We start from the raw sequence: 25,016 nt of genomic DNA on the forward strand, positions 1-25,016 counted from the left end.
ATTATATCACTACACAGCCAGTGGGTGGCCATTTTAATCTTCTGATGAAGCAGTCTACGTTAAAGCTCCTTTTTAAATTAGAAAGTTATGGAGGAAATGCAACTCTAGAGACTAAAAAAGAAAGTCTTGCTTACAGAAGAAAAACCTAATGAAGAAGCAGTATTGGCTTTGACAACCCCATCCCCCTTACCTCCTGATTAGGCTTAGAATATTTATACACCTTGTTTCCGGAGGGCTCTGGGGGGGGGGGGGGGGGGGGGAGGTAGGGTTTTGTTTTTTGGTCTATTTTCCCAAAGCAGCACAAAAGTGGAAACTTCACTTAACTGATTTCTCCATCTCTGCTTGGGCCTTATCTCCCCAGTATGTGGTAAGTGGAGCTTCTGAATGGGCTGAGCCAAAGATTCTAAGGCAGAATCAGGAACAGGAATTTTGGATTACCTTCTCATACAAAAAGGAAAGAGAAAGGTAACAAGTGACTGACAACTGTGAAGAGAATGGAAGGGGGGGGGGGGAGGAGGAACCCTTAGCAATGAAGTAAGACTGCAAAGTTCATTCTCTATTCAGCTACACAACATCCACCTGCTGACTATAGCCATCTAGCCCCATTTTCACCAAACGAAAGGGGGGAGGCAGAAGTGAAAAATACAGGCCTGAGAGGCTGCAATTAGCACTAAAACCTAACCGCCCCATGAGAGGAAACAGGGGGTCAGGATCAGACAGCATTCTGGGGAAGAACCCTCCACAGCATAGGAGGCAACTTTTCAAAATGATGGGGGTACTAAACCCGGCAGAAATTACGCCTCCCTAGTCAAAGTCAAGAAGTTGCTCCTCGGTTGTCCACCTACTGAACAGAGGCCTCAGCTGGACAGGTGAATTTATTTTTAATGTAGGGAAGGATAGGAAAAAGGCAAGGTGATTAATGGGCAGCAGAAGTACACATGAACATTACCACCTGTATGCATATATTTAAGATAAGATTTGTATATACTGGTCCTCCAATGTATGTAAAATATTTTATGCACATGCACTGCTTAAATTAAGTGAAATTGGAATTTTTGATATAGTTTTTATATGGCTTGAGGAATTCTTTAAAAATAGGACATATAAAATTAAAACAAATGACAATTTTTCAAGTTGGAGACCACCTTGTGGTGCTTCCCAAGGTTCTCCTCTCGCACATTTTTTTTAACATTTATATGAGCACACTCAGTACTACTCTACAGGACTCAGACTAACATTATTACTCCTATGCAAATGACACATTGATTCTACTACCAGTAGCAAATGATTTTATTCAAATGACGATATCAATTGATACTCAACAAGGAAAAAACTAAGGTACGCTGGCTAAGTACTCCTTTAAATTCCACTCCTAATTCTGTTCAATTACTATCTGGTATCTCTTTTCCTATTGAGAAATCCATAGAGGTGTTGGGAGTCTTCACTGACACTACTCTCATGAATTCACAGGTCAACAATGTGGTTAATAAACTATTCTTTTGGAGTCCCAGCAGGTAGGTGGCTTGTAGGAGGCATTGGAAACTTCCAGGTCCTACATGCCTCCCTGCAAAGGGGAAGGGAGCCCATGCTGCCCTGTTTGTTGATATAAAACATGGCGACCTGGTTGTCCGTTTGTATAAGGACGTTTTTGTTGAAGATCCAGGTAGCGAAGGCTTGTAGTGCATTTCCGATTGCTCTGAGTTCAAGGAGGTTGATGTGATGGTTGGTCTTGGAGGGGGACCAGGTGCCCTTGGTTCTTAGGTGGAGGAGATGGGCACCCCTCACGAGGGTGGGGCCTGGAGCCTTCACAAATGCAGCCACGCCATACACACAGGGTTGCGGGCAAAATGAAAGTACTTTATTGCTGTAGTTCAATATATCTAGCTATATAAGCCTCTTACTTCACAGGCCTTAACACCATGCCAATGAAATCACAAATACACAAATCACAGAAAATACTCTTAATAGGAAGCCCCAAATACAGTGGATGCAGTTCAGAACGGTCATGTACTAGCACCATCTTCAGTCCTGTCTGGAAACACAGAAAAATCAGTTTCTCTCAGCATTAAGTCAATGGTATCTCCTTCCTTGGCAATCTTTCCCGTATATATATAACTCCTGTAGACAGAGAGTTGAACATTGCTTCCAACCCTATAGAAACAACTGAGCTACGGCTACTCCTCTTCCCTGGCACTCCACTCAGGTACTGTGGTCTAGTCAGCATACGATGGGGGGGGGGGGGGGTCCTTACTCAGGGCCACTCTTCCTTTCCTGAGATTCTCCTCAGGTACTGAAGTCCCAGTTGCCACTCCCTCAGAGAATTCCTTACTCGAAGCCTATCTGCTCCGGAGCCTTTAACCTCCAGTCTGCCTGAGCTCCACCCCTCTGACTCAACAGGCTAGTTCCATCTACCTTAAGATGGCTTAGTTTCAGTATCAGTAAAGGAGTGTTCTTAAGGAAACCTGCCTTTGTACTACTCACTATCATATCACTACTGGTGCCCATTACAGGGGCGTAGCTACGGGTGGGCCTGGATGGGCCCAGGCCCACCCAATTTAGCCTCAGGCCCGCCCACCCACCCACAGTCCGAGTCCATCCGTATCTTCGAATCCTCGTCCGCAGCGACGAACTGGTGGGCGGGGCGCCAGTGCGCTGCTCTCCAGTAGTAAAAGCAGCAAGCTGGCAGGTTTGAGTCCGTCCTTCGCTTCCCTGCCCTCTCTGCGTCCCGCCCGCCCAAAAGGAAATGACATCAGAGGAAGGCGGGACGCAGAGAGGGCAGGGAAGCGAAGGACGGACTCGAACCTGCCAGCTTGCTGCTTTTACTACTGGAGAGTAGCGCCCCGCCCGCCAGTTCGCCGCTGCAACCTCGGGAGTGGAGTGCAAGTGAGCCAGCCTATCAAGTCCACTGTAAGGAAGTCTTCCCTCTGCTGCGTCTTCCCCCCCCCCCCCCCCCAAAATGATTAATTTCTTGGGAGATCCTTTGTATTTAAAAGTTTGAAGTGCTCCCACTGCTTCATGGGGGTGGGGGTGGAAAGAGGGAAACTTGTTGGGCATGGTAGTGGAATGGAGGGGAGGGTGAAAAGGAGAGATGCTGCTTGGGGGTGGGTTTAGGAGAGAGGGAAAATTGTTAGGCAGGGGGGGCTGGAGAGAGGGAAACTTGTTGGAAATGGGGGCTGGAGATAGGGAAGCTTATTGGGCATGGAAGTGGAGGGGGGTTTGGAGAGAGGGAAAATTGTTGGGCATGGAAGTGGAGGGGAGGAAGAAAATGAGAGATGTTGCATGGGGGTGTGTAGGAAACAGGGAAAATTGTTGGCATGGGAGTGGAGGGGAAGGAGAGATGCTGCACAGGGAGTGAAGGAGAGAGGGAAAATTGTTGGACCTGGGAGGTAAGGGAGAGATGCTGCACGGGCAGGTAGAAGAGAGGGATCATTATTGGACATGGGGGGGAGAGAGGGAGAGATGCTGCAAGGAGTGGGGAGAGAGTGGGATAATTGTTGAATGTAGGGTGGGGAGGGCAGGAGAGATGCTGCACAGGAGGGGTGAAGGATAAGGGAAGAAGAGATGCTGCACAAGGGAAAGAGGGATGAAGGAGAAATATTGGACATGGTGGTGGAGGGGAAGAAGAGATGGAGAGATGCTGCATGGGGGAGAGATGTTAGACTTGGGATGCAAGGGTAAGAGAGAGAGAGAGAGAGAGAGAAATAGAGAAAGAAAGAGAGCGAGAGATGGTGGACAATGGAAAAGAGGGAAAAGGAATAAGAGGGAACAATGTAGAACATGAGGGTGGAGGAGAGGGAAGGAGAGATGCTGCACGGAAGGGGAGAAGAAGGAGGGAGATGTTGGATCCAGGGGTAGAAAGGAGTGAGGGAGAAATGCTGGAGTATGGGTGGGAGGGAAGAGAGGGAAAATGCTAGCTCCCAGGTGAGGGGACAAGAGGAAAGAGAGAAGGAACAGGAAGATGCTGGGAGGGGGTAGAGGGTGGGGGAAGAGAAAGAGAAAGAGGATGCAGATACTGGGCTAAAAGGGTTGGAAGGAGGGAGACACTGGGATGGTGGTACCATGTGAGAGAGGCCAAGGGGGTGGTAAAGAAATTAATGAGAGGAGGATAGTGATTACAGGGAGTAGAAATATGATAACAGAGAGTAGGTTGGGGAAGGAGTGATATGAGAAATAGGAGAGCTAGTGGGTGAACGAAGGAGATGGAAATCTGATAGGTATCTGAAAAGTAAAAAGAAGGAAAAGGGTTAGAAAGAGGGTAAAATCTGGGTGGACAGAGAGCAGGAAAGAAAAAAAAATGGGAAATATCAATATGTCAAAGGCAAGTGTAGTGAGAGAATGGGTTGAGAGTGGAGAAAAGACAAATGAACAGCAGTTGCTTGAAGGAGAATGAACAGAAAGGCAGGAAAGTGGAAAAGAGAAACTGAAACCAACATGATGGGAAAAAAATGACCAGACAACAAAGGTAGAAAAGGCATTTTATTTTTAATTTACTAACTGAAAATTAAATGTGCATAGCGGATGTCATTCTATTATGTTCAATAGAAAAAGACATACATTTCTATTTTTATTTCTCCACTGTTGCAGTACATGGCGAGGTTCCTAGTTCAGTTTTTGTCTATATATTTTTATTTCTAATTTGTGATCCCTTGTTCTGTATTTGGTGAGATTCTAGGTGATAAGATTGGAGGGGAGGCAGTGAAGAGAGAAAATTGTGTGTGTGTGGGGGGGGGGGGGGGGGGGGGGGGGAAGGGCTTCTTTATTTTCTGTACTGGGCCCTAGCATGTCTAACACTAGTCCTGTCCCTTGCAGTAGCTGGTGGGGATCCCCAAGCTCCATCAGCTGAGGACCTCTGAAGGCAGCCAAAACTCCCTTCTACTAAGCTTGGCAGACAGCGGCAGCATCCTTGAGCCACAAACAAGCATGTGGGGAGTGCCGGCATCAATGCTTCTGCTGCCTGCTAATCTTGGTGAAAAGGAGTTCTGGCCATTTTCGCAGGAAGTCTTCAGCTGACAGAGCTTGAGGATCCTCATGCGCCAAAATATATTTTGAGTTGGGAGGTGCCAGGGGAAAGGTGGAGAGTGGGAAGAGGAAGGGGGCGGAGACAGAGAGAAAAATGTTGTGTCCACCTACTTTTGGCTCAGGCCCACCCAAAATTGGCTGTCTGGCTATGCCACTGGCCCATTATGGACTGTTCTGTGGTAGGGCATATCTTATGTAATGGGAAAGCCCGCACTATTACTCTGTAGACCCTCCTTATGCTTGAGTTTCTGTACTAAGATGGGAGAATGGCAATTGCTGTGCTAGTCCACTTGGTAGCACATATACTAAGATGGCAAATGAATGGTCTTCTCCAGCAAGGTCCACTCAGCACCAGTCTTGTTTTTAATTTCCCATCACAAATTGGTTTTTCCTTTTGGGTTTATGAGAACTATGTCAAAACAAAGTTGGACTCAAGGATGTTCAGGGATGAAGGAAGACAAGGGATGGATTTATGAAACCAATACATGAGCCAGAACAGATTGAAGTAAGAATCAGATTCTTCTGGCTCGCAATATGAAACTGCACACTGACCTGGGATGACCATGCCTTCATCCTTATCTGCTATAAAACTGATGAAAGCCAAGCTGTAACTGTCCTGTTCAACAACACTGTTTTTAAAGTTACTGGAATGTTTTAATGGTGTCTGTATTTTTTTGTTTAACTAGCACTAGAAAATGAGGAGCTAGGGATGGATTTTAACTGAATCTGTCTGGCAGGCCACACGTTCTATAAATAAGAGAAGCTTAAATGGACATGCAGCACTCATGTAGCCAGCTCTATTGGGCAGGCTATGCGAGACACAAGAGGCTCACTACTAATGGTAACTAGTTAGATTAAGGCAAAAGCAACAAGTACAGAAGAACACGGAGCCTTTAAATACAATCATCTATAGTCTGTATAATTCAAAGTGGATAACAATTCTAAATAAATAAAAAAATAATAATTTTATGTTAGTTTTTAAGAACATAAGAATAGCCATACTGGGTCAGACCAATGGTCCATCTAGCCCAGTATTCTGTTTCCAACAGTGGCCAAGCCAGGTTACTGAGTGAAAAAAAATATTTCCTCCTATTTTTAAAAGTATTTCCATTTAACTTCCTTGAGTGTCCCCTAGTCTTTTTACTTTTGGAACAAGTAAAATATAGATTCCCTTTTACTCATTCTACACTACTCATGATTGAGGATCTATGAAATCCTATCTCCCCCTCATCCATCTCTTTTCCAGGCTGAAGAGCCCTAACCTCTTTAGCCTTTCTTCATACGAGAGAAGTTCCAGCCCCTTAATCATTTTAGTCGCTCTTCTTCCAACCTTTTCTAATTCCATTATATCTTTTTTGAGATGCAGCGACCGGAACTGAATGCAATACTCAAGGTGAGGTCGTACCACGGAGCAATACAGAGGCAGCATTTACCATCCCTTTCCTAATAATTCCTAGCATCCCGTTTGCTTTTTTGGCTGCCGCCACACACTGAGCAGAAGATTGCTGACCCCTGGCATCAGGTAACTATGAATTGGATTATGTGCATCACTTTGCATTTGTCTATATTAAATTTAATCTGCCATTTGAATGCCCAGTCTTCTAGGGGGTCTTTTACTAAGCTGCAGCAGTGTTTTTAGCTTGTGTGGTAGAGATCAGCTGGCAGTAAATGCTGAGACACTCGTTGTATTCCTATGGGCGCCTCGGCGTTTAAGTACCAAATACTATAAACAGCGATGGTCAATACAAGTCCATAATCATTTTGGGAATTAGTGTGTCAATAGGAGACTGTACATTCTGAGTATTTTATTGACTGCTTTAAAACGGCTTTACCCATTGTTCTCAAGCCCATATGACCCAATCACATATAGATTATATAGTCAGAACTGTTTCATGCTGTGCAGGCTGCTGAGATTGAGCCCGAGACCTCAGATCATGCCCCTGTATGGTTTGAGCTCGAGATACCTGGTGAATCAGGGGGGTCATATAGAATGGAGATTTGCACTTCACTTATATACTGATTCACATTTTGGCAATTATATTAGGAACAAATGGAATAATTACAAATATTTTAATCGGCAGCACTTACAGGATGAAATCCTATTTTGGGAAACAGCTAAGGCCATATTACATGGAGAAATCATAGTTTATAGAAGTACTAGGCGTAAAATGCAGGACCGTGCTATAATCAGATTAGAACACAACCTAATGCATCTGCAATAGCAATTTGGCAAAAATCCTACATGGTTTAATAATAATCAAATAAAGCGCATAGCTGCGGCCTATAACTGAAAGTAAATAAAGGTCACGCTAGCTGGGCTTGTCTAGCAAATAATGCAGAGGGAAGTAGGAGGCTGGCCTTTGGACAATGACCAGTATTGTTGGCACTTTAAATTGTTCCAGAGCCTTGTGGTTAGGCATAGGAAAGTTGGGGTGCAAGAGTGAACTAGGTATGCTGTTCTACACCAGAGGTTTTCAAACCCAGTCCTCGGGGGACCACCTGGCTAGTCAGGTTTTCCGGATACCTGCAATGAATATGCATGAGAGATATTTGCATGCAATGGAGGAAGTGCATGCTAATATATCTCATACTTAATCCTTGTGGGTATCCTGAAAACCTGACTGGCCTGGTGGTCACCAAGGATTAGGTTGAAAACACACTGTTCTACACAATACAGTGAAATATAAAGGTAGCAAAGAAAATGCCATACACAAGAAGAAATTTTGTGGGTAGCTACACTTTTCTTGAAAGCTGGAATGTATCAGTATGAACAGAATAGCAACACAGCAAAGTTTAATTTCCTGTTGTCATTTAAGGTTATCAATTATTATTATTATTACATTTGTATCCCACATTATCCCACTTTTTGCAGGCTCAATGTGGCTTACATTTCATCGTGGATATTAGAAATAGAAAAGAATGTACATTTGGATTTACAGCAAGTTTTGGGTACAAGATGGTGAAATGCATAATATTGGGAATAGAAAAGAGTATACATTGTTTTAGCAGAAGTTTTGGTTACATGATGGTGAAATACATGATAGTGTTAGAGTCAAAGGCATTAGGTACAAAAAGGTATGGGAGCAAAAGACAAAGAACATTCCTGGATATCTAGAAGAAGGTGGAGTTACGCATGTTGTTCTTAATGATATATTTTGTCGAAGAGGTAAGTCTTCAGGAATTTGCGGAAAGTGGTCACTTCGTAGACCGATTTCAGGTTACGTGGCAGTGAGTTCCAGAGCTGTGTACATGTGTAGGAAAAGGTTGATGCATGCATCAATCTGTATTTCAAGCCTTTGCATTTAGGAGGATGAAGATTGAGGAATGTGCGGGAGGATTTTTTTGCATTTCTGGGTGGTAGTTCTATTAGATCCGACATGTATGCTGGGGCGTCACCATGGATGATTTTATGGACCAAGGTACAGAGTTTGAACGTGATGCGTTCTTTGAGTGGGAGCCAGTGTAGTTTTTCGCGGAGGGGTGTTGCGCTTTCGTATTTTGGTTTGCCGAATATAAGTCTGGCTGCCGTGTTCTGGGCTGTCTGGGGTTTTTTTGAGTATTTGCTCTTTGCAACCGGCGTAGAGTGAGTTACAATAGTCCAGGTGACTAAGTACCAGTGATTGTACCAGGTATCAGAAGACATTCCTTGGGAAAAATGGTCTGGCTCGTTTTAGTTTCCACATTGAATGGAACATTTTTTTAGTTATGTTTTTTGCATGGTTCTCAAGTGTTAAATGTCGGTCAATGGTGACTCCAAGGATTTTTAGGGTGTCTGAGACTGATAGACTTAAATTGGGTGTGTTGATGGTGGTGAATTCCTTCTTGTTGTATTGCGAGGTGAGTACCAGGCATTGGGTTTTTTCAGCATTTAGTTTCAGTCGAAATGCATCTGCCTAGGAGTTCATAATATGTAGGCTTTGGTTGATTTCGTCGGAGATTTCTCTTAGATCGTGTTTGAATGGGATAAAGATTGTTACATCATCAGCATATATGTATGGGTTTAGATTCTGATTCGATAATAACTTAGCCAAGGGTGTCATCATTAGGTTGAATATGGTCGGTGAGAGGGGGGATCCCTGTGGAACTACGCATTCAGGTGTCCATGTGGCTGATGTTGTCAAGTTTGATGTCACTTGATATGAGCGGGTGGTTAGGAAACCCTTAAACCATCTGAGAACGTTACCTCCGATTCCGAAGTATTCTAGAATGTGTAATAAAATACCATGGTCGACCATATTGAATGCACTTGACATGTCGAATTGTAGCAGTAGTATGTTGTTGCCGTTTGCTATCAGTTGTTTGAGTTTGGACACAAGCGTGACTAGTACGGTTTCCGTGCTGTGATTAGATCGAAATCCTGACTGGAATCGTGCAGTAACGAGAACTTGTTTAGATACTCTGTGAGTTGTTTGGTCACCATGCCTTCTGTTATTTTGGTGAGTAGGGGAATGGATGCTACTGATCTATAGTTAGTTAGTATTTTTCTTTGCATCCTTGGGTATGGGGGTGAGTAGAATATTACCTTTCTCCTTTGGGAAGAGTCCATTTTGTAGCATGCAATTCATATGGTTAGTTAGGTCCATTATAAATTGTTGGGGGGCCGACTTCATGAGGTTGTTTGGGCATATATCTAGTTTACAGCGAGATTTGGCGAATCTTTTAAGTGTCTGTGAGATAAGATCTTCTGGTAGTATGGTGAATTCAGTCCAGATCCTGTCTGCTGGGTGGATTCCGGGTTCTGGGTCTAGGCATTCTAGGAGTGTTGTATATTCAATTGGGCTGGCTGGTATTTTGAGTCGTAGTTTTATGATTTTTTCGTTGAAGTATCTCGCCAAGTCGTCGGCTCCTGGAGTGTCTTTGTTGTTGTTGGTGACTGGGGTTGTATCTAGTAGTTTGTTCACGAGTTGGAAGAGTTTGTGTGTGTCTTTGTAATTTGGCCCGACTTCAGTTTTGTAGTATTGTCTTTTGGTTTGTCTTATGGCATATTTGTATTTCCTTCGGAGTAGTTTCCACGTGTTTAGAGTGGGGGTCATCTTTTTTTTTTGTTCCACGTACGTTCCAATTTCCTAACTTGTGTTTTGAGTTTTTTCAGTTCTTCATTGAACCATGGTATTGAGTTTTTCCTGTGCGAGGTTCTAGTTTGAATTGGGGCAATGTTGTCTAGTATCAATTTGCATCTATTATCCCAGTTAGAGAGGAATTGGATTGTGTTTGTCTCTGTTGTCCATCCATCAGTGTAGATCTGTTGCCAAAATTCAGTTGGGTCTATTTTTCCTCTTGTGGTGTAAGTTTTTCGTGGTTGTTTGTTAGGTAGGTCTTTCCTTGTCCATTGGAGGGTGATGTTTGCTATGTAATGGTCTGACCATGGTACAGGTGACCAATTGGTGTTAGTTAGTATAAAGTTTGCGTTGTGATCGAATTTGTGTGTTATAATGTCTAGTGTGTGTCCTTTTTTGTGTGTCGGTTTTGTATCAATAGAAATCATTTATTAATTCATAATAAGAATATAAGATTTCTCATATTGGGTCAGACCAAAGGTCCAACAAGATCAGTATCCCATTTCCAAGCATGGCCAAGCCTCATCACAAGTCCTGGTATAAGATCTCAAAAATTAGATTCCATACAGTTTACCCCTAGAGGTAAGCACTGGATTTCCCTAAGTCCATTTTAACATCACTGTATGGACCTTTCATCTAGGAACAAACCTTTCTTAAACCCAGCTACACTAACAGCTTTTACCACACCCTCTGACAGCAAGTGCCAGAGCTTAATTATGCACTGAGTGAAACAAATATTTTCAAAGATTTGTTTTAAAGCTACTACTTAACTTCATGGTGTGTCCTCTACTCTTTAAGGTGGCAATTCAATAAATGATGCCTCCTTGTAGGTGCCCTGATGTCACACAGGGAGCGTTAATTTTATAATGGCATCTGGGCGTTCAGATTCCGTTACAGAACACTAGAATAACCCGGCACTGGTGCATCTTACATTTCAGTGTCTGTACTTTCACTAGCCTTAGAGCTCGCATAACTAAGCATGTCTACATTGCCTAGTGGTTAGTGCAGCGACTTTGATCCTGGGGAACTGGGTTCGATTCCCATTGCAGCTCCAAGTGACTGTGGGCAAGTCACTTAACCCTCCACTGCCCCAGGTACAAAATAAGTACCTGTATATATGTAAACCACTTTGAATGTAGTTGCAAAATACCAAAGAAAAGGCGGTATATCAAGTCCCATTTCCCTTTCCCTTACATGAGGAATGGCATGGGAGACACGCCCATGCTCCATCCCCTCTTGCATTTGCATGCTATAGCACTTAACACAAGTGCTACGTTTTGGTGCATACATGGGCACAAAGGGACACCTAACCTCAGGAAGTTACAGAAGTGCCCTTTATACATTTTGAGGGAGTAAAACACTGATTCGTATATACCCATAGGCACCAACTCTGTGGGTGCTTGAGCACCCCAAATATTTTGAAACCTGACCAGTGGTGTACTGGAAACAGCTTGCACCAGCTTGCCAGAGCCGTTTGTTAAATTTTAACAACCGGCTCCCAAAATTTGAGCTGGGATGGCTCAGGTCCCCTCCTGGCAATGTCTGCATCCAGTTGCCCTGTGAGTTGGGCATGCCACTTGCTCTCCTCCTCTCCGGCCCTCGCAGCGGCAAAACAAAAAAACAGAATTAAACCATGCACACGGCTGTAGCCCTGTGCACGCCGCTGCCGGCTCCCTTCCTCCTACCTCTCCAAAACAGGAAGTTACACCCTGAGGGGAAGGAGGAGGAAGGAAGCCAGCAGCGGCACATGCAGGGCTATGGCCCCGCGCACGGTTTTACGCTGTTTTTTGTGAGATAGTGCCATGGGAGGTTGTAGCCATCATTTTGGGATTGCAACTGGCATGGCCAGGAGCAATCCTCAGTCTCTCCTTTTCATGATATTTCTAATCCCAAAATGGTGGCTGCAAGGCTGCCATTTTCACTATGTAGCGAGTGTGAGAAGGAGCAACTCTCAATCACTCCTGCTCCAAAGAGGCCATTAGACTACCTGGGTTTTTAGAAGGTAAGCGCGGAGAGGGCCGACAGAGGAGGGATGGGGGAAGGCGGAGTTGGTGGGTGGCCCCGAGAGAACAGGTTTACGGTAGCAGCAGGAGGGGCCCGGGATATGGTTTTGGTTCCGGCTGAAACCGAACGGCTAATTTCGGCCGCAGGTTCAGTTTCAGTGTCTCTGAATGCAGAATGGCTAAGTGACCTAGTGGTTACCATGTTGGGCTCACATCCAAGGAAGACTGGTTCAAATCTCACTGCTGCTCCTTGAGATCTTGGGAAAGTAACTTAACCCTCCATTGCCTCAGGAACACAAGGCTGTGAGCCCTCAGTGAACGGAGAAAAACCCTGCAAACTAGCATGTAACTCACTTTGAGCTACTGCTGAAAAAGGTGTAAGTTAATACAAAGAAAGTAGAGGTACACTTGCTTCTAAGTTCAGGCATTTTGATTTCTTGCTTATCTAAAAAGTAACCACCTTACAGAGAGGAAGCTCTGCTGCTACTCTCTGGCCAATATCATGTCTAAAGGAAAGCCTTCTTAGAGGTGGGAACGGAGGGAGAAATTTGGATTTCAGCTTTAAATTATACTCCTTTCCTAATCCAAGTTACAAATAGTCACACAAGTTATTTCCCTTGCTTACAATCTAAGTTGTACCAGAGGCAATGGATAGGGAAATGACTTGCCCAAGGTCACAGAGTGTCAGATTTGAACCCCGATTTCCTTGGAATCAGCCTGCTGCTCTATGCATAAGGCTACTGGTACGTTTCCACTCCAATGCCTTTTAGAATATTCATGAGATAATTACACACATTTGATCCTAGAAACAGGCTCACTTCTATCTCTTGGATACTCCTCATACCCAGACACTTAAGCCCACAAGGATTGTTGAGGCTTGCCCCATCCCCCAACTGTCCCTGCCTACAATAAAGCGCTGTTCCCACCCCACATTTGCCAAGTGCCCCTTAGGGTGAGAACGAATTCATGGGGAGAAAGTGAACTGTAGTACTTCTGCTCTGTCACTTATGGGCCAATGCTCAGAACTCCAGCGCAATAGGGAACAGCGCCGGAAAATACTGTGTAATCAGTGCACAAAAAAAAAACATGCCAATGCTCAACCTTAACATGCAAAATTATATGCGTGCTGTGCAAAGAGGAAGAACATGACTGGCGCATGCACAGAAGAGTTTAACGGTAAGCAAAGCTCTTGTGCGCGTGCCCATGCAAACCCGGAAGTGCAGGCACAAACCAACGCCGGTCTTCTGCTCCTTAAATATAAGATTTCAAAAATGTTTTTCACTTGAAAAGCTTATAAGTGCAGGAAACAGGCACCAATGTGTGCTTCCATTTTCAGCACATTTGTTCCTCACCACTGGCACTCAGAGGCTAGCACGAGCTTCCTTCCTCTTTCAAATAAAATTAAAGCCAGAAGAAAATCATGAGAAATCCTCTCTAACCCCTCAACGCGACCTCGTAGCTGGCAGTAGCTTCAAACAATAGGGCAGGGTTTTTTGGGCGCTGTTTCTCTGAGCATCGGGAGGGAATAGGTAATCACCTCATTTACATCCATTTGCCTACATTTAAATGCAATTTATACTAATCTTTGGCATGCGTGTTGTTTCCTTCACTACAGCCTTCTCAGTATTCTGCGCACATTAATGCTGGCCTTAATCTGGCGATAATTGCCTGTAGCACCGGCGTTAGGTTTGAGCATCGGCTCATTAGTGAGAATTTAAAAGATGTCCTGGCCTTTCTTGGGTTTCTGGGAAACATTTCAGCTGGTCTCAGAACAGTTTTCCAAATGGGTGACTGACAGTATTGCAGTTGGATTCCGATGGCCTGTGATGGGGGTGGGAGATATGAAATGAGGGTTTTAATGGCTTTTCAAGACAGCCGAAACGTGCAGGAAGCCAGGGAGTCTGCCTTTTCACGGCTAAAAAATAAACAAAGAAGGAATGGGAAAAGGTCTCTGAGCATAGCTTAACAATCCATTTGCTGAAAGCAACTCCTGAGGGGGCAGATCCCTGCCTGGGATGGAAAACTGGGGCGAAACCTGAGCACAACAGAAGAAAAATGTTGTTATAGGATACAAAATCCCAGCCCAGATTTCTCAGTACATTGTCATGTACTATTCTGCAGAGGAACCAAGGTTTCATTCCTTACTCGGGTCTTCCATTTTCTTGTGAAGTCACTGTGGACAGAGTGCCCTAGTCTTGTACAATGAAGACCCTAGTAGCTGGATTTAGGGGACCATGACTGCAAGATTCTGTAGAACCCAAAGGCACGATCCTCAGCAAAATGCTATCGATACAATGACTAGGACACGCATTAGGAAGAGGATATAAAAATTATCCAAGTAATTGCAAATGAAGGCTCTGGGTAAAAGTTTCAGCCCCAGTTCCAACTCAGCTAGAAGCCCAAAGAAAAAGAAGAAAAACAGCCAAGCCCTCCCTCCACCCAACACACATAGGTCAAAAACTTCCAGTGTAACATGCCTGGAAGGACATCTTTGGTTCTCCTTCAATCTAACCAACAACGTAATTATAATGCCCAATGCCTGTAACAAGAGAGCTTTACCAGCACCCCCTGGCTGCAAAACTTTAGCGTGCGATTCCTGTGGTCTGCGATTCTATGCTGGGGAACAGTGGAGCTCCTCCAGCTTAAGCCCTTCCATGAGGAGTAATAGACCATGGGAAAAAAAGGGGGAAGTGTAATTCTTAGGCTTTACTAGATGGTGCTGTGGAAGCACACTGCAGAGAAACCAGCCACTCGGAATCAACCCTTTGATCAGTGTACTACCAGAACTCTGATATTGTTCTGCAGGCTATAGTCTAGAGATTTTCAACCTTTTTCATCTCACAGCACACTTACATGGCGCTAAAATTGTCAAGGCACCCCCCCCCCCCCCCCACACACACACACGGTCCAGCATTTGACCTTCTTCCTCCCCACCCCCCCAACTCCACACATGGTCCAGCATTTGACCTTCTTCCCCCCCACCCCCCAACTCCACACATGGTCCAGCATTTGACCTTTCTCCCCTCCTATTCATAGTCCAACATTTTACCTCCCCCCCACAACCCTCACAAATAGTCCGGCATTTACCATATTTTCCTCCCACAACCACAAAAATAGTCCAGTATCTTTCCCTCCTGTCCCCCCAGTGACCAGGTATCTCCCATTGTCTCTCTTGATTTCTACTCCCCCCACCCCCCCCCCCCCCCCCCAGCATCTTTTAAAAGTTTTCTTGTCTCTAGCAATTGACAGCAGCAAGCAGCGGTTTCATACAGCCTGCTCGTGCCAACCCCAGAGCCTTCTCTCTGACACTTCCCACCTTTGTGGAAACAGGAAGTTACATCAGAGAGAAGGCTCTGGGGGTCGACGCAAGAAGGCTGTATAAAATTGCTGCTCCCTGCTAGTGACAAGAAAAACAACTTGCTTCATTCTGGCCTAACTCCTGCAACACACCTGGTTGAAAAATGCTGCTATAGTCCTTGTGAGTTTAGAGCATTATAATCCTTTTTAGCTGTGTGCATACTGTGTACTTCTCAGATAAGTCTTGCTGCTGCATTCTGAAATAATTGTGGGAAGTATGATATTACTCCCTTTTTACAAAGCTACACTGGTGCCTGCCATTTAGTGGGTAAGGATTAAGGTTATTTTTTAAAATTTTGTGCATTGCAAGATGATGCATCCCTTATGTGTGAAAAATCTCGTTATCCCACAAGAGCCTGTCAGAACCCCATGTCAGAACTGTGGGCTTTTGACAATTCCTGTGGTTTGTCTGGCATTCACTTGGGACTTTGCCTTTTCATGGAATTCTTTGGCAGTCAGTATTCCATCTACAGCATGATTTTTTGACCCTGCATAAAAAAAAGTGAAAGATTTAAGAACATAACATTAGATTTATGTTCCGTAATACCGGGGGTTAAAGAGGCTCGACTGGTTGTTACACATAAGATAATTTTTTATGTGGTGGCACTAGACCTTTGGAATAAGATTCCTGTATTCTTGCGGGCAGAGTGCTGCATACTTCATTTTAAGCATCTTTTGAAAGCTCATTTGTTTACGGTGGCATTTTTGGCTGCATGTTTGGGGGATTGAATGTTTTTATTAAAGTGGTATATTTTTAGAATGAATGGCCTGAGTTGCATGAACCTTTCCTTTTTATTGTAGTTCCTTTTTCCACTTTTCCTAATAAGTGTATTGTAAACCACTTTGATACTGTAATAATATACAGCGATATATTAAATGCAATAAACTACTACTAATCATTTCTATAAACTATATGAATTGCCATACTGGGTCAGACCAAAGGTCCATCTAGTCCAGTATTCTGCTTCTAACAGTGGCCAATCCAGGTCACAAGGTTTCATGCTACGGACCCCAGGGATAAGTAGTGGCTTTTCCCTTGTCTACCTTACAGCGATTTATGGACTTTTTCTCCAGCAACTTGTCCAAATTGTTAATGCATTTATCACGTTCTCCAGCAAAGAGTTCCAGAGCTTAATTATTAAGTGAAAAAATATTTCTCTATTCCTTTTCAAAGTATTACCATATAACTTCTTAAAGTATTCCCTACTCTTTGTATTTTGTGAAAAAGTAAACAATTAACTGTGTTTACCCATTACTCCATTCAAAATTTTACAAACCACTATCATAATCCCTCAACCATCTCTTCTCCAAATTGAAGAGCCCTAACCTCTTAAGCCTTTCCTCATATACGAGGAACTCCATCCACTTAATCATTTGTCACCCTTCTTTAAACCATTTCCAATTCCACTATATCTTTTGAAGTGTGGTGACAAGAACCGGTCACAAGGGGGAGTTGCACCATGGAACAATACAGAGGTATTATAATAGCTTGTCTTATTTTCTATTCTTTTCCTAATAATTCCTAACTTTCTGTGTGTGTGTGGGGGGGGGGGGGGGGGTGGCGGCCACCACTGCACACTGACTGAAGATTCCAACGTATCGTTCATGATAGCAACTAGATCTTTTTCTTTGTTGGCGACTCCTAATGTGGAACCTAGCATCAAGTAGCTATGATTTGGATTAATCTTCCCAATGTACATCAGTTTGCATTTGTCTACATTAAATTTCATCTGCCATTTGAATGCCCAGTCTTTTAATTTCCTAAAATCATACTGCAATTTCTCTCAGTCTGCATGAGATATAACTTTGAATAGTTTTGTCTCATCTGCAAATTTCATTACCTCATTCATCACTTCCATTTCAACACCATTTATAAATATGTTAAAAAACACCGGTCTGAGTATACCACTTCACCTTTTAATCATGCTGGCTGTCGTTTGTTCTTCTTTTCAGCTTTTATTTTTATTTTTTTTAAATACATGAGATACATCTGGTCTGGGCTTCCAAGATGGTGTTTTTAAGCAATATCCATGACCGATTTAAACTTCTAAACCTTTGCAGCTGCTCCTTTTAGATTGTTTTTTCTATCCATTTTCCTCATTTTATCATAGTTGCCTTTTCAAAAGTTAAATGCTGCCACAGTAAATTTCTTTAGTGTCTTTGATCGTGCCGTGATTGCTCTCTATCTCCACCTGCTGGTAGATGGACACAACCCATCTTGGGTTGTGTCCATCACCACGGGACCCTGATGTAAGAGGCCCCGCTCCGCTGGCAGCCGCAGAGGGCCGTCCACCGAGAGTCTAAGTCTGCATACCAGGGACGTCTGGGCCAATCCGGACCCACCAGGATCACCCGGCCCGGATGCTTTGCCACCCGGCCTAGCACCCTGCCCATCATGGGCCAGGGCGGGAACACGTAGAGAAGCTCCTGTGCCGGCCACTGCTGGAGAAGAGCATTGACTCCCAGAGATCGAGGGTCCCGTCCTCTGCTGAAAAAACGCGGCACTTGGCAATTGGCCAAGGACGCCATCAGATCCAGGCTCGGCCAGCCCCAGCGTTTCGTGATGTCCAAGAACGCCCAAGCAGACAGTTGCCACTCTCCGGGATCCAAGGTATGGCGACTGAGAAAGTCCGCCTTGACATTCATGACTCCCGCAATGTGGGCCGCCGACAGCTGTTCCAGATTCGCTTCCGCCCACAGGCATAGCTTCATGGCCTCCTTGGCTTGAGGGGCGCTCCTGGTACCCCCCTGGCGATTGACATAGGCCACAGCTGTGGCATTGTCCGACAGGACCCGTTCAGGCCTCAGCACCAGTACCGGGAGAAACTCTAGAAGCGCCAACCTAATGGCTCGGAGTTCCAGGAGGTGGCCATGTGCTGCCGGAAATTCCCCACTATGTTCTCTATCTCAGCAGGTGTGTGGGCACAAAGCAGCAGCTCTGGCTAGGTCTCCAAGCCTAATTGTTTAGGTTTTGTTGAGTACCTGGGGTTGAGGGCTCTTTGTGAGCAAGTGCAAACCTGGTGGGCCAGGTCCCTCCTTTTCTCCCCCCTCCCGCTGGCTCCGTTTAAAAAAGATTTTTTAAAACGTTCAAAAAGGACGTCCATTTGCAGCTGCTCACTGGAACAAGTCATCGCTGCTCGGAGCAAGAAGCAGGTAATTTTTACCTTTTACTAGCGGGCAGGGGGTTCCCCGAACGGTCTCCACGTGGCTATGGCCGCGGATGGCAAGGGCGCGAAAAGACGTTATTTCCTGATGTGACACTTATCCAGTCAATATTGGGATAATTGAAATCAAAGTCAAAGTCAAAACATCAATCCTGCTTGGTTATACTTAGTACTTTTGTAGCGCTGGATATGACGGCACGCTGGGAGTGGGAATTACCACAGGGCTGCTGCGATAGTCCAGCGGTATTTCCTTTTTAGCGAGCAGTAAGCCTTGACTTAAGAGCTATTAGCTACGGCGTACTCAAAGTTGTGAAAACAGCTTGCGTGTTTTGTATAACAAAAGGGATCTTTTACTGAAAGATAATGCCTGACAAAATGCATGCAAGTTTCAATTTTTCTAGTATTGCTGCATGCCGAGTCTGACTTCTTGAGGTAACTTACCAGTTCAGTATTTTGCCTTCATATTTTTTTTTTAATTTCTAGTTCCTTGTGTCATATCTGTTGTGTCATGTGTTTTTCATGTGTGATCAAAGTGCAGTATTCTGCTAGTGTGTAGTATTTGCAGCCCTTTTTTTTTTCCCACTAGGTAGTGTACTGGTGTTTTAGAGCCCGGTGTAATTACAGTGCTGCCTTTCCACGAATAAGGTTGTAGCTCGTTCTGTCCTTGGAAGAATTAGTGTTGTTATGGTTTGGTAAGGTTATGAGTCTGTTTTTGCACAAGTTTGTGTATAGTGTTTTGCAGTGGAGAGATTGGGTGTTGGCCTTACTGAGGTGGCACCAAAACATCAGAAAGGGTTTTAGAGCCTAAATCATGACACACTATCTTCTTGAAGGATGTACATATAGAGCTTATGCATTTCTAAGGACATGGGAAAAGGGGGTGGGGAAATACTACTGGAGAGGAAGACAGAGTGCTGGATAAGGCGGAAAGAAGGAAGGAAGGAAGAGCTGGCTTCCACCCCCCCCCCCCCCCAAAAAAAAAGCCAGCTCTTTCTCCCTTCCTTCCTTCCTCCATATTAGCATATTCATATTTGTGTGTGTGTGTGTGTATATATATATATATATATGCAAATGATATGCTAATATGCCCCGCCCAATCCTTTGCCCCCCCCCCCCCCCAATGAAACAGTCAAACTACGCCCATGGTGTGCATTCCTGTTTTTCAACCACACATACCACACATTGCATGATGGCTTACTGTAGGAACTAAAATCTAAATATTTTATGTAAATCTGATGTAAGGTCTACCTCGGAAAAGACTTTTCTTGACCATCAGAAACGTGGGCAATGTTCGATTTGCAGTCTTACAATGGATGGAAATGAAGTGCAAAACACTCGGGCCAAATTTTTAAGTTTAAATATTCCAGTAAATGTACCCCTCTGCAAGTGATTTACTTAACTGAATACCCGTATCCTTTTGTTGTATGTAGGCAGACCTCCAGACAATTTAAGATTTAGATAACTGAACATTGCCACTTTGTTATTGGATGCAGATTTGATGCATTGCCTAACCCAACGACATTCTTTTGAAAATCTGAGGTGCATGGTAATAGATTTGATTCCACTTGACATGCGCTGAAGAGAAAAGAAGCTGCACCAGTGGGATCAACAATGAATTTTTAAATTGTACACAGTGAAGTCTTTTGGTCTGAATACCCACCTGAACAGAATGCATTTTTATTAAGGTATAAATTCTTTTCCTAGTTAATTCATAATTTTTGTTTTAATAGATGCAGTCTATGTCATTGGTTCTTTCAAAAGAAGGCACCATGGTGGAAGCTTACTGGTCCAGCACTAGATTCGCTGTAACTCCTCATGCTGGTTCGGCAAAAGCAGGGACCCGTATCAGGTTATACAATGTGGATGCATCGATTAAGTTTACTCAATCATCTTTCAAATAACTGAGATTTTTTAGACAATCATTGAATGAATTTCCACCGATGCATTTTGATATAAGTTTGGATAGATACACTTCTTGCCGAGTTGTTTCAAAAACAGTGGGGGTTTTTTTCCTTCTATTTAGCTCTTTTGTCCACCTGATAAAGCTTTCTTGGGACCTATGATTATTTCACCGTAGCTACAAGGTTGGAATGTGTTTCCTGTTGGAGACGTTTAGCATACAGAAAAAAGTTCTGTATGCTTTTTCAGTGTATCCAAACAGGCCTGATATTTTGACTTTGACCTAAGGTTTAGATGTCCCGTTGCCTTTAGTACTTTTTGATAACTGAAATCACCCATTATTATATGGTTGCCAAATTTGTTAGCTTTCATCATTTATGTTAACATTTCATCATCTGTTTATTTGTTCTGGCCTGGTGGACAGTATTCTCTTAATTTATTTCATTTAACTTTTCCTGAAAAGAATAGGACATGTGGAGGGGCATTTTTGATATGATGTCTAAGTCCTTCTTTGGATGTTTTGCTCAAAATGTCCAGAATCCGAATAGCGAATATAGCGATTTTCAAAACAGCAAAAAATCTCTCTCTTTGTTTTTTTTTTTTTTTTAAATGGACCAAAAAGAACACACAGAGCACAAAAACATCTAGCAAGTGGCCATTTTCGGAAAAAACATCCAAATGAAAAACACAAAATTAAGCCATTGGAATGTAGGAGGAGCCTGCATTCTTAGACTGGCCACACAGACATTCCTGCAGAGCAGTGGGGTACCCTAGGGGACACCACAGGGGACTTCACATAAAACCTCCAGGTACACATCTCATAGTTACTTCCTTATATTGTATAGTGAGCCCTCCAAAACTTACCAAAAACCTACTGTATCCAACTGTACACCACTACAATAGCTCTTATGTCTGTAGGTGTCACTTATATGTGGGCACAGTAGGTTTATGGTAGGCTTTGGAGGGTTCACACTTTCCACCTCAAGAGTAACAGCTAGAGTGGATTATTGGCCTGGGTCCCCTTCTCAACAGTGCACTGTACCCACCACTAGGCTGCTCCAGGGACCTGCTTACTGCTCTAATAGGACTGGCTACAACATCCAAGGCTGTCACAGAGGCTGGTATATATTGTTTCTTTTACATCTGTGGGAGGAGGTCAGTGACCACAGGGAGTGGGGGAGGGGGTTAATTTCTTTATTCCTCCAGTGGTCATCTGGTCATTTAGGGCACTTTTTTGTGGCTTAGTTGTTATTAAAAATAGGTCTAGCTCAAAATGTCTTAAGTTTTAGTCCTGGACGTTTTCGTTTTGTTCTACTATGGCTAAAAAACGTCCAAATCCCATCTCTAACATGCCCCCTTGAGATTTGGATGCACTGCAGATGAACAGCATAGAAAAACATCTGGAAAATGGGTTTCGAAAATATAGATTTGGATGTTTTGGCAAGAAAAATTTTCATCTGCTGGTTTATGCCACTTTTTAAAACATTTTTCTCTTTCGAAAATGAGCCCGATTGTCTTTTTAATTGTGCTTCTTAGTTACCTGCTCTGGACAAAAGTATTTGTTTGACAAGCGGGATATAATATATGTGAAAAATTATTGTGAATATTTGATATTGTTGTGTATTACCAAACATTCCTGTCCCTGATCCAGGTGTATGTTGCTTTTTGTCATTTTTAAATCATCTGTATTTAAACAGTGTGATTATGATTCTTCTGTACTTCATTTCAATACACTCCTCTTTTGCCTTACAGAACCTGTATTGGGTTCATGATTAAGTGCTCCTCACATCTAAAATATTTATCTAGTTTGGGGAAATAGCAACAGCATGGAGACTATAATGCTCTCTCCTTGTAAGAAATGACAGAGACATCACCAATACTCACTAAATGTGCAGGTGACGGGGATCTGGCATCTTTGAGTCCAGCGCTGGTTGGGACGTCTAACAGGGGCCACTTCATCTGCAGGTACTGAAGGAAAAGAGAGGAGGAGAAAATCCATGATTAAAATAGGGAAAGGAGAAATAGCTGCAACTAAGCATGAGGAATGGAATATAAGCCAATACTGGAAAAAAAATTAAAAAAACCTGCATAATGTTCACAAGATTCATTCTATTTATTGGTGTCATTACACTTGTGAAGCAGTTATTCCCCACCCTACCCCAGTGCAGCCTAAAATGTTAAAGGGGGGGGGGGGGGGTCCTTTTACTAAGATGCACTGAAAAATGGCTTGCGGTAGCGTAGGCGCGGGTTTTGGGTGCGTGCCGATCCATTTTTCAGCACGCCTGTAAAAAAAGGCCTTTTAAAAACATTTTGCCGAAAATGGATGTGCGGCAAAATCAAAATTGCCGCACATCTATTTTGGGTCTGCGACCTTACCACCAGCCATTGACCTAGCGGTAAAATCTCACACGGTAACTGGGTGGTAATGACCTGTGCGTGTCAAATGCCACTTGGCGTGCGTCCAATACATGCGTCCAAAAATAAAATTAACAAAAATTATGGAGTTACTGCAAGAGTAACACAATAGTCGGATGGTAACTCCATTTTGGCATGCGCTGGGAGTGCGTAGACGCTTACGCAGCTTAGTAAAAGGGCCCCTAACATTGTTCTCAATTTCTAGAAATTTAAATGCCACCAGCTGGCCCCACTTTCTTGAAATTTAAATGCCACCAACTTACAGGTCACAATTTTCTTGGTGCTACAAAGATCCTTGCGGGTCAGGTAATTTACAGACTCTGAAAGCAATTCTATAAGGCACAGCTAACGGGCATCAAATTTGAGTGCCAAGTTTATAAAATAGATGCAGTTATACACGATTGGCACCATAAATTGGCCATTATGCATGTTAAGTGCTAGGCACTATTTTATAAATTTGACGCGTATGTTGCTTACCGCATAATCAAATATGGACCGTACCATGAATGGAGCATGGGTATTCCACCTAGCAACATACATGTCATACAGAATACTATTAGTTCAATGCACTGCAAGGCACACATACGTACACTAACTTAGACCAGCCTGGTACAAGTGGTCAAGCCCAATCGGATTAGTGCTAGTATTCCTTCAAGAAGTAGGCATGCCCTAATGCCTTTATAGAACTGACTAAGCATGCTGCTTGTGATGCCTTAATTTAGGTGTCACTTTATAGACTTGCCCCCTGTGGTTTTAGGGAAAATATAAATGCCTGCTTTTTGCTGCAATGTAAACTGTGGTTTTAATGTGTTTGTTTTACTAGTATTTTTGTATTTCCAGATACAACGGTCAATAAGCTGAAGTAAAGCAGGCAGACACAAACTACGAAGAAATGAAAGCACCTCAGAGAGCAGGTAACTCCATGGGAAATGGAAACCCAGCTGGCAAAAAAGGGAACCAAATCAGGATGTAGGACTTACAATCCCACATACCATTCCTGGCTGCAGACCAAGACTGAGTCACCTCAGCTTCAGTGGATGAGGAGTGTGGTAACAAAAGATATACTGTTTTTGTTCTTCACAAGATTTCATGTGGCATGTTAAGGCCATCCTGTGCCGTACAGCTGAGTATACATTTACTTCCTGTTTGTAGTAACTCCTTCTACAGGAAGAACTCACCACCACCAAGTCTAAATAGACCAGCAGCTTTCATCCAGAACTTCCCATCCTCTTCTCTTTCCTGCCACCATTTTAGTCTTCACCAGGCTTCCCTTTCTTAGGAGCAATCTAACAATGGTTTGAGGGTACGAACAGAATAGCAGCTCCAGTGGACAGTGGCTTCTATGTCCAGAAAGGAGAGGGGATGGGAAGGATCTGCCTCGGGCAGGTTTAGACCTGATCACACTGCCAGTACATGACCATGAAGGAACCTCATGCCTGGGCACCCTGGGTGCTACCTTGGAGCCAGGTTTACGTACAATCACTTCTTATGGTCGATACTGAAAACCCACTTATAAAGTCAGGAGCTGATGCTTACGTAAGTGTTTAAATGCTTGGCCAATATATGGATAAAGTTTACCCATGTAAGCGCATATATGTGGCCAAAATTCATCTATGTATCTTGGTGGGGTCGCGATATTGAAGGGAGTGGTAGGACTCTAATTTATTTATATAGCAACAGTATTCAGCACCTATATGAATAAGGATATTCATATTATCTCACAGAAATAGCCAGGATAAAACATACATGGATAATTTATCTGTATAACTTTAAATGTGTATTTTCAGGAGCAGTGAGATATGGATCTAAAAATTCACATAAATCAATATGAATAACTTATTTTTATGTGGATAAGCTGCCACTGAAAATTCATATCCAAGTTTCTCATTGTCTCTAAGGGCCTCTTATCAAGCTGCACTAGCAGTTTCCGCGTGGCAATGCTGACAGAGCCCATTCAAAGTGAATGGGCTTTGTAGGCATTACTGAACCAGGAGCCGCTAGCACAGCTTGATAAAAAAAATGCTCTAAATGTTCAGACAGAGGCCCAGTTGGGCAACAGTGATGTTCATTTGGTATGGTTTGGTCTTAAAGGTAAACCAGTA

At 43.5% G+C, this 25,016-nt stretch overlaps 1 protein-coding gene across 1 annotated transcript in view; it reads right to left on the bottom strand.

The window, feature by feature from the left end:
- TCF7L1 (transcription factor 7 like 1) overlaps positions 1-25,016 on the bottom strand; it is a 238,462-nt gene that overhangs the window by 39,779 nt on the left and 173,667 nt on the right. The window contains exon 4 of the mRNA XM_030201772.1: positions 22,384-22,467. Coding sequence (XP_030057632.1) covers positions 22,384-22,467 — 84 coding nt within the window. The remainder of the gene's footprint in view (positions 1-22,383; positions 22,468-25,016) is intronic.

This window comes from Microcaecilia unicolor, chromosome 4, assembly GCF_901765095.1.
Source record: "Microcaecilia unicolor chromosome 4, aMicUni1.1, whole genome shotgun sequence".
Classification (NCBI taxonomy): Eukaryota; Metazoa; Chordata; class Amphibia; order Gymnophiona; family Siphonopidae; genus Microcaecilia; species Microcaecilia unicolor.